Raw genomic sequence first — 9,606 nt, 5'->3', positions numbered from 1 at the left:
TATTTTTAAGTATCGGGAAGAAAAGCATTTCTGCGTGCATGAGATCTTGCCCATCACCAACGCGCTGTCACAGAGGGAGAGGCACTCCACACGTGAAGGGCCAGAGCACCTCTTCTCTGGCCCAAGCTCAGCACCAACGCGGTTGATAACCTCCAGCAAGTCCTGGTGCTGCCCCAGGCTCTGCTGGGGAGAAGCTGGGGCATGGCAGCCCTAAGACCTGGCCAGCCATGCCTATGCTGCGGACACCTGAGCTAGCTTAAGTGAAGCTGGTCCACTTTCTTTTCACGTGCTGAAATCAGTGCCCAATACTGGCGTGATCTCACTGGGTGCTGAGGAGCTGAACATTTGCATTTCAGTGGCAGGTACAAACTACAGCCATCGCCCGGCCCCCACGTTCGGTCAGATAACGCAGGATCTCTTCTCCTTCCTAAGCAGTCCTCCACCACCAGTCAGCTCTCGTAAGGCCCTGGGCACGGTGCGCATTTGGCACAACAGGCATTGGTCAGGGCCAAAAAGTCTCCGAAACGCTATTAACAAAGACATTAATTAAAATGTCTTTAGAAAAGTAAGATCTGAGCTGAAACCATGCTGCATGGCCTCCAGTGCCAGGCCTGCCGCCCGTACTGCAGAGAGGAAAGATGCTGATCTGTTTCCTATTTGCTTTTTGGAGCTCATCATACGTTCTACATCGAGGAGCAATTTTCCTTTTAAGGTGGAACAGCACGAGGTTTGTTTTCTTTCAGAGAGATTTCTTTAAGAGGTTATTTATAGATCCTCTTGTGAATGTGACTGTGCTTTGCATCCCACACGCACTGCTGTGCTGTGGGATGAAATGTTCTTGTGGAGCCGTTAATTAACACTGACTCGGGAGCTGCGCCAAAGCAGGGCTCCAGGTAGTCGAATATTCCCTGTCTATCCAAGTATCGGTACCACAAACCTCCCAGCCATGGGGTCTTTTGTGTGTGCCACTTCTTATCCCATCAGGTCAACTAGCTGGGTTGTCTGAAGGCAATAGAAGTACTTGTGGTAAAAAACTTGAAGAGAGGGGGCTGCCCTCCTGCCCTGTGCTCTCTCTTGCCTGTTTCTTCGCTACATGAAGCAGTCCCACCTTTTTTCCAGGTTATGCTCCACAATGACACTTTTCCTTGCCACGACTTATTAGTGTCATCCACCTCCAGATGCCTCTCACTTCTCTTCTGCCCCATTTGAGGTGGTTACGGGGAAGCAGGGATGTAGCTTTCCTTGGGATCTCCCCACTCCGCAGGCATTTTAACACTTTGTTTCCCTTTCTGTGAACCGAGAAGCCTTTATTCACTGTCCACATTAATACTGGTTGGTGATTTCTGTCTCACAAGGCCATTAAACCGACACCTTTCACCAGCAGCAAATAAACTTAGATATAAGGAAAGCAAAAGAGAGGTGAAGAACAAAATGGCTTAGCAGCCAGATCCAGCGCGGAGATCTGTTTTGCATTTCCCACTCCTCTGCATGTTCTTAATTATACATATCGCAGATCTGGGGGGCTCCCACTCAGCATTAATATGTAGCATATTGCTCGCTGGATTTGGAGCATGTAATACGCATTTCCACCCGCTTCAGGAGCCAATACCAGGATGAGAGTGCTAAGGCCAACATGAAATTTATACAATGCTTTAAGCACCTTATTTCCAGTGCAGGAGTTAAACATAACACTACTGGGGAGATGCTAAAGCCTCCTGGTATTTGGCTTAATGCCAAGCAGGACCTTGGCTGACCAAAAGGCCACCAACAGACTTCAAGATCTGGGATATCCCAGCTCATCTTCTATTGCATCTGTGTTTAACTACAGATTTGCTTCAGCACCAAAGCTTAAAGAAATATGTGAAAGGCAGCTTGCTTGCTTTTCAATCCTTGCTTATATTCTGTATTTCATTAGCAGGACTTCAGGATGTGATAAGAAAGCCCATGCAAATGGATGATTCCTGTAAAATATTTAACCCCCTACCATCAGAGGTAGCTGTAATAAGGGCAAAGACTAAATTTCATAGGAGTCTTTTCCATCAAATAAGAGTGTGCACCTCTTAGCCCGGGAGTAGGAGTTATATCAGTGATACATGGCTAATTCCTTTAATAAATAAATAAATAAACCTTTGGCTTTAGCTTGATCTCTCCTGATCAAAGAGCTCCCAAGCAAACAGTGAACCAGCCACAGATTTGTATGGGGCAGTTTTAGGCTTTGTGTCTCATTTCTCTAAGAGCTACTCCAGCTACAGAAGCTGAAAAAAAGGAATTGGGGCAGGAAATGCCCTTCATCCCCCCACCAGCTTTTTTCCATGTTAATACAACTGGAAAATAGCATGACTCCATCAGAGTCTCCCCTCAGCCCGTGGTCAGTGCCCACCAGGGAGCACTAGCCCTGCTGGGGAGCTGGTGGCCATGGCCATAACCTCCCTCACCAGCAGAGCAAAGGGGGGGAAAAATCCTCAGCCCAGGCATGGGGAGGCCTTTCTGGGGAGGAGATGGCAGGAGCACCTTTACCCATGGGTGACTACATAGCAGAAACTGATACCGTAGGGGAAATTTGCTTTTTTACTATATCTGTAACCATGTGCAGAAACCAAATTCTATTTTAAATGCACCTAATACCCAGAGTCTCAGGTGGGTCATGCATGAAGATGAGCTCTTGTTAATCAGCCTGATTTTGAGCATCTTCTCTAAGCTGCTGATGCATCTGAGCACTGTTTCAAGATGCAGTGGAATTACTCAGGAGTTGCACATGGACCATAGCTATTTGCAAACAGCTCCATGCGCAGACATCCAGAGGGATATTTTACTGCATAATAGTTGCTCTGTATCATTAACAGGGTCATGGGAATAGCTTTATTCCAGAACTTATTTTCTGTCGCTGTCTCCCCATCCAGGAGTGGAGTGAGACAAGCCCAGGCGGCTCAGCCTCCCCCTGTGAATGAAGGCAGAGCCTGGGATACTCCAAAAAAGCCCTTGGCGTCTGCTATACTTAAAGCAATGGCTTACTTTACAGAGCCAGGAGACAAACAACAGCCGTGGTTTTAACAGTTATCTTACTTTCCAAGGTGAATGTTAGTAACAAACATAAAGACTGAGCTAGTGCCCCCACAGAGAGGCAGGCTGGCACGGCGAGGTTAGAAAAACACCGGTGGAGGCTGCAGCAGGGCCAGTCACGGCTGCAGGGGCAGCTGCACCCTGACACTGAGCCAGAGACTTGGCGGGTGATTCGGCTGCACGTTGTGCGGTGCCGTGCAGCCGAGCTGCGATGAGGAACTGGATGTTCTCAGCTAGCTAAGAGGCTCAATTCAGACTGTCAGGCAAAACGCAGTAAGGACTGCCTTGGCCCAAAGCCTCTGCAAGCCCGTCTTCTAAATTCAGCCCTGCACCGCACGATGGGTTTTGTGCTTGATAAGAAACCCCAGTGACCCAGCCACAGGGCAGGTCTTACTGGGGAAGTTTAAACCAAAACCCTTTCTCCTTCCTCCGCTAGTCCTGAGCAGCTGCTTTCTGCACCCCTCTGCCATCACTGCTTGTGTTTCAGGGGAAGGGAGGCCCAGGGAACAAAATAAAATAAGGGATGGCCACAGATACGGACTTAGAGAAGAGCAAGTTTGAAAAAAATACTGGTCAGACCTAGAAAACTCCATGAGCCAAATCTTTGCATTCATGTCACACCAAAACAAACAGCTCCCCCAACCTGCCAAAAAAAGGCCAATTATCTCCCATTTTCATGCAAGTCTCTACAACCCACTGTCCTGGTGGAGGGGACACCGCTGTACCCACATGTGCTGGCTACCACACATAACAGCCACGTCCCATCTCCTTTTTACAGGCTGTGCCATGATCTCCGCCGTCCTCCTCCTCTGGACTGTGCCCTGTGTGGCAAACCACATCCTCGGGGGCTTTGCCAAGGGAGCGCTGCAGGAAGGTCCCCAGCTGGCGTGCAGCCTGCCGGGACCCCCCGGGCCACCCGGCCCCCCCGGCGCGCCCGGGGCTCCAGGGATGGTTGGCAGGATGGGCTTCCCGGGCAAAGATGGCAAGGATGGCAAGGATGGGGATAAAGGCGAGCATGGCGATGAAGGTAAGAGAAAAGCACTTCTAAACACAACAAGGGTAAAATGTAAAATCAATTGTGCAACAGCCCAGTTAACAGTAACCTGCCACCCCACATCTGAGCCCCAGGACAGACAACATCTCATAGGAAATGCTTCTAGAGATTTCCACACTCCCCCCTCTAACATCTCACACTTGTCCGCTTCTGCCAGGGGGGTTCACACTCGCATTATTTGCTGATAGCATCTCAATGCTGTATGCAATTCCTACTGGCTTCATTTTGTTATGAAGTGAGGCTTTCCCTGTTCTGATATATGCTCTCCAGATGAGACAAAGTGGTGGTCTCGACTCCAGCTCTCAAGCAAAACAGTGTCAGGTGAAAAAATTAAGTACTTGCTCCCTGAAGCGCTGTAGCTGGATGACAGGCACTGCTGTGACCATGCTCAATCTAAATCAAAGCGAACAACAACCTTTAATCCTGAGGTGGGGCTCTCCTTTAGATCCAGCCTTACAGTCAGTAAGCATCAGGACCAGCTATGGTGAGAAAACAGTGATTTCCTGTTGCTACACTAGAGTGCACTCCTGATTCAGCGTAACACCAGCGTGCCAAAGCTGCATCTTATTCTCTTCTCCCACCCCCAAAACAGGGAATTTGGAGAACAGGTTCCCACCCACAGCTGTATTTAAATCTGGTCTTGCTACAACAGGTCAAGAGACAGGGCATAAATCCCCATGAATTTGCCTTATATCAGATACTACTGCAATCAGCACTAATCAGCAGTTTCAGCATCACTGTGATAGCCCAACTTGCTTCCCATCTCAAGGCAGTCCCTGCACCAGGTGTCTTCTGGTTCATGACTGGTTCCTCCCCCAGCTAGGCTGGGCTTTTTGCTACACCTGGAATTTTTTTTTTTTTTTTAAACAACAGTTTCATGTTAAATGTAAAAAAAGAAAAAAAAAAAAAAAAGAGACGAGATTAAAAGTACTCCATCTGTTCAAAGCTAGGTTCCAAAAGCTTCACAAACCTGTCCCACGCCTGAAAAACCCAAACATTTAAAGCTTGTTCTTGTTCTTGGCTAGCTTTATAATGAATTACTCCTTTTTCTCAAGTGAGCCACATAATTGAACCAGCCTTTTTGTCCTTAAAAGGGACAGACTGTCCTGCTCCCGAGTCCCATTGTTATCATGCCAACTACCTACCTAACACGGTTAGTCAGTCCTGACAGATGTCCAGCCCCAGGTGGTATTTCATCAGGGTTCTCACCAGCAAGGTTTTCCTCCTAAATGAAAATATATTGCTGCAACAATACAACCCCTTTCCACTTACCATATCATCTCTTTCACTGAAAAATTTACAAGGTTATTTATCTTCTAGGTCCACAAGGCAGAACAGGAAACCCTGGCAAGCCAGGACCGAAGGGGAAAGCAGGAGCTATGGGCAAGGCAGGCCCACGAGGGCCCAAGGGTTTAAAGGGTAATCCCGGAAAAAACGGGGCACCGGGAAAGAAAGGTCCCAAAGGGAACAAGGGCGAGACCGGGATGCCAGGACCCTGCACCTGTAATGCAAACAAAGCCAAATCTGCCTTCTCCGTGGCAGTCTCAAAGAGCTACCCAAGGGAAAGGCTGCCTATCAAATTTGACAGGATCCTGATGAATGAGGGAGGACATTACAATGCTTCCAGTGGGAAATTTATATGCAGCATCCCAGGTATTTACTACTTCACTTATGATATCACTTTGGCCAACAAACATTTGGCCATTGGCTTGGTCCACAATGGGCAGTACCGGATCAAGACTTTTGATGCCAACACTGGGAACCACGATGTTGCCTCTGGATCAACCATCCTTTCTCTGAAGCAGGAGGATGAGGTATGGCTGCAGATCTTTTATTCGGAACAAAATGGGCTCTTTTATGATCCCTATTGGACAGACAGCTTATTTACTGGCTTCCTGATATATCCTGATCAAGATTATCTCAATGAAATATAGGATGAGAAACTAGCCTGTGGGAAAAAAATAGGAAATGCGTGAGACCTCAGTCCAGCAAAGTGTAGCGTGTACATGGACATGTGTGGGATTAACATACGATTCCACATTTTTGGCGCTAACAGCCTGTATTGGCTATTTAAATATTTACTTGATGTCATCAACTAGCCCACAGGGTACCAGGACCAGTAGGACTCACCTTTAAGCATCCTCATGAATCTCTAAATCTCAAGGCCACCCATTATGTTTTCCATGATGATTCCAACATACCATGGACATGTAACTCAAATATTGGTGCAGAATGCTTTGATTATTATATTATTATTATAAATCATGGAGACCAACAACCATTTCCTGAAAGCTGAGCTCAGAAGTGCCATTGATGCTGGAGATTGTATCACTGCGCCTCCTTCCTCTACACCCCATAATAGTAATAATCCTTGTTAATACAGTTACACTTCACCTAGTACTTTAGCTACTTAAGAGTCAGGAAGTTGGCGGCTAAAGTTATAAAAGTAAGAGTAGCTCTCTGCCTCATCAAAGCAGTACTAATAAGCAAAGGCATCCGGTCTAAACAGGAAATGACACAAAAGAGAGATCTCTTTTTAAGGTTAAAGGTAAGACTCCTCGTAAGACACAAGCTGTTGCACTGAGCACCACTGGCGTTTCTCAGATTTCAGCCTTGATATACCAGTGCTGGAGTCCTGCATCTGGTTTCAGACAACTGTTGGCAAGCTGTGACCAGAGCCTAAACTGGTCTGTGCAAGTCAAATACCTGTGGGCCTCCAAGACACGGTGGAGGATGAACTTTGTAGATAAGACTCAACTGTCAAAGACAGCATGAAACTTCACTCAGAAACAGATTCATTAATAACCCCCTGCTCCTTCATCCCTGCCAGCTTTTGCTGGAAGGAGATACTTGTGGTGCTGCTGAGATCCTCCTCAAGGGCTTAACGCTACAGCTAGACCCTATCTTACTGCTGCTTCGCTCTTTTCATGTTCTATGTCAAATATTACAGATGCTCCAAAATCGATGTTTTAGTTCTAAACTGTATGGAAAAAACACAGAAAAGTCAAAAGCTGAACTTTTGCTCAGCTGAGCTTTTTGCTTTTGCTAAGCTGAGCTTAACATTTTTTTTTTCACTCCTCTGTATCAGCTAATACAGGGACATGCTCCAAAATGGCTCGCTATTACCAGAGCAAAGAGTTCTCCTGCTATAAAACTGCTCAGTCTGGCTGCCTTGCCCCAGGGTGTCCAACACTCCTGTAACAGAGGCCTCTGTCTCAGTAGCCAGATGAAAGGAGTCCCTTCCTCGCTATCAGATGCATCTTCTTGGTTTCCAGTCATATTTCTCATCCCCTTTGTCACTTGGTGAAAACTCTCATGAACTTCCAGTTCCTCCAATCCTCATATTTAGGCATTGAAGGGATATCCCGTAAGAACAAAGATTTTTTTTTTTTTTAATCTTACTTATACAAGTCCAAATATTTGCATGATTTTTGTGAATTACAGTAATTTGTGTTGTATCTTACAAAAAAATCTTTTCAAATACATTTTGTAAAATAAAGCTGAACAAAAGTACCACTGGAATAGTCTTGGTATTTATACAAGTGGTTTCCCAGAAGGTATTTCAAAACTGTGTTACAGGTTCCCCAGACACTGTTGGGTTTAGCAATGGATTTTGTAGGGGGTGTCCTTTCCCTGACAGAGGTTGCTCAGATAATGTATTCCTCTTTCCAAAGTTCCCTCATTTAAGGTGTCCCAGAGTACACTTGCAGGCAGCTTCCCAAAGGCATTAGCAGTTCAAGAATTGCGTTTCTGCCTCAATGCCCAGCCCTGCACTCCCACCCAGACAGCCCAGGAGCCCAGCAGGGGAAATAACTGCTTTTTGGCTGGGCTGAGTTGCATGCAGGTCTCTACCCCAACACAGGTCCCCCAGCAACCGTACATGTCAGAGGCAGCTCAAGGGAGGTGGTGGGACACATGGGAGGATGTTGCCTCTCCCCAACACCACCCAGCTGTGCTGCACCCAAAGGGAAATTACATAGTAGAGCTTTAATTGATCCAGTAGCGCTCACAGCCCACTGCTGCCAAAAGGCAGATACCTTGCTTCCCTCCTCAGTTCTTTCCCCTTGATTCAGTGCATTACCCATCCCCAAAAGTGGGTATTTTTGGGGTGGTTTTTTTTTTTTTTATTGTTTGGGTTTTATTTGTAGTCAAGTTAGTTCTCCACTGATTTTATGAGCTGAAGCCACTTGGCACCAGGCAGGTACCAGAGCTGTGAGGGGATGGGAGAGCACCACAGGGAATAAGCCTGAGGAGAAGAGGATGGAGGGGAAGCAGCAGTGAGCAATTAGATCAGCTCAGCAGCTCAGTCTTCCCTTGTTATCTCCAGAGAAGGCCCCAGCAGGGAGCATTTCCTCCTGGTGTCAGCCCTCTCAGGGGGACACAAGCTGGTTCCCCCAATGAGAAACAAGGGAAGTTATTAACTGTCTGGCAAAGCATCCTTTTTATACAAGTGAAAAGGAAAACCTGCAAAGTCTGGAATATCAAAATGCAAATTATAAAGAGAAGCACTGACCCTGCTGAGCGCTCAGTGCGGTAGCACTTGCTTTCAGTTTGGGGCTATGAGGTCCTTCCCGCAGGAGCAGCGCAGGACCACTAGCTCCAGCCTGCTCCCGTCCACCCTCGGGAACTGCCCCAGCCGCCCCACCAGGTCACGGTGCTGCCCACTGCGCTGCACAGCGCAAATCCCAGCCCCAGGCATCTGCTGCGATCCAGGACCCCAAGCAATGGAAAACCCAAACTAATAAAATATAGCAGGCAAGAGTGAGAGGAACAGCTTCTACAGATTGTTTAACCTCCCACTGGGCTGAAGTGGGATATCTAAAGATGCCACATATGGTAAGAATTTCTGTGAAAGAGGCATGAGTGTTCGAAGTGATACATGTAGGTTCCTCTCACACAGGTTCCTCTGAAAAAAGATGAATTTCCTCTTATGATGCCTTAAAAGCAACTTGCATGCTGAACAAAATGTCCCCACTCAGCCGTATCCTGCAAGAAGAATCATTGCAAGCAGCTGTGGGGTCCCCTCCTCCTGCCTCACCCAGGAGAGGAGGGAGGGAAGAGCAGCTGGCAAGGTACAAGTGTGTCTGGGTCACTACAGGGCCAATCGTTGAGATATTAAAAGGGGGGGGGGGGGAGGGGAACTCCACACAAAACTCGAAATGACTGGCTCAGACTTTGGAGGATTTTAAAAATAACACATTCTGGCTTGCTCCTGCATCTTCAGGCTGCATTTTGGTTTGTGCCACCATTGCCCTCCAGCCAAGCAGTTATTTACTTTGTTTTTAAACTGAAACTGAGATTTACATAAAGTCTCTTTATTCCAGAAACACAAAGTTTCTGGAAAACCACCAAATAAAGAGCTCTGGTTTGCACAGCCAAGCTGTCTCAAGGGAGCACCACTCCCATGTAGGCTGCTCACCCCAGCCCAGGCAGCTGCCTGCACCTCTGGCACGGTGGGAGAAGAGCTCAGAATGGTGGTAGCTGGGCAAGCA

The 9,606-nt window shown here is 47.2% G+C and overlaps 1 protein-coding gene across 1 annotated transcript; it reads left to right on the top strand.

Annotated features, from left to right (window-relative positions):
* Positions 1-3,846: 3,846 nt before the first annotated feature.
* On the top strand, positions 3,847-6,048 carry C1QTNF2 (C1q and TNF related 2). The gene is made up of 2 exons (XM_009482104.1): positions 3,847-4,087; positions 5,435-6,048. The coding sequence occupies exons 1-2, from the start codon at positions 3,847-3,849 to the stop codon at positions 6,046-6,048; spliced, it is 855 nt and encodes a 284-aa protein (XP_009480379.1).
* Positions 6,049-9,606: the final 3,558 nt, after the last annotated feature.

Source organism: Pelecanus crispus, chromosome 8 (assembly GCF_030463565.1).
Source record: "Pelecanus crispus isolate bPelCri1 chromosome 8, bPelCri1.pri, whole genome shotgun sequence".
NCBI lineage: Eukaryota > Metazoa > Chordata > Aves > Pelecaniformes > Pelecanidae > Pelecanus > Pelecanus crispus.
Note: the sequence above shows the minus strand (reverse complement) of the source record. Positions and strands in the feature narration are given on the sequence as shown.

Excerpts from the sequence above, each read along its gene's own strand:
- C1QTNF2 (XM_009482104.1), top strand. The coding sequence starts at position 3,847 with ATGATCTCCGCCGTCCTCCTCCTCTGGACTGTGCCCTGTGTGGCAAAC. Across the intron at positions 4,088-5,434 it reads AGGCGAGCATGGCGATGAAG|GTCCACAAGGCAGAACAGGA; the intron begins GTAAGAGAAAAG and ends TTTATCTTCTAG.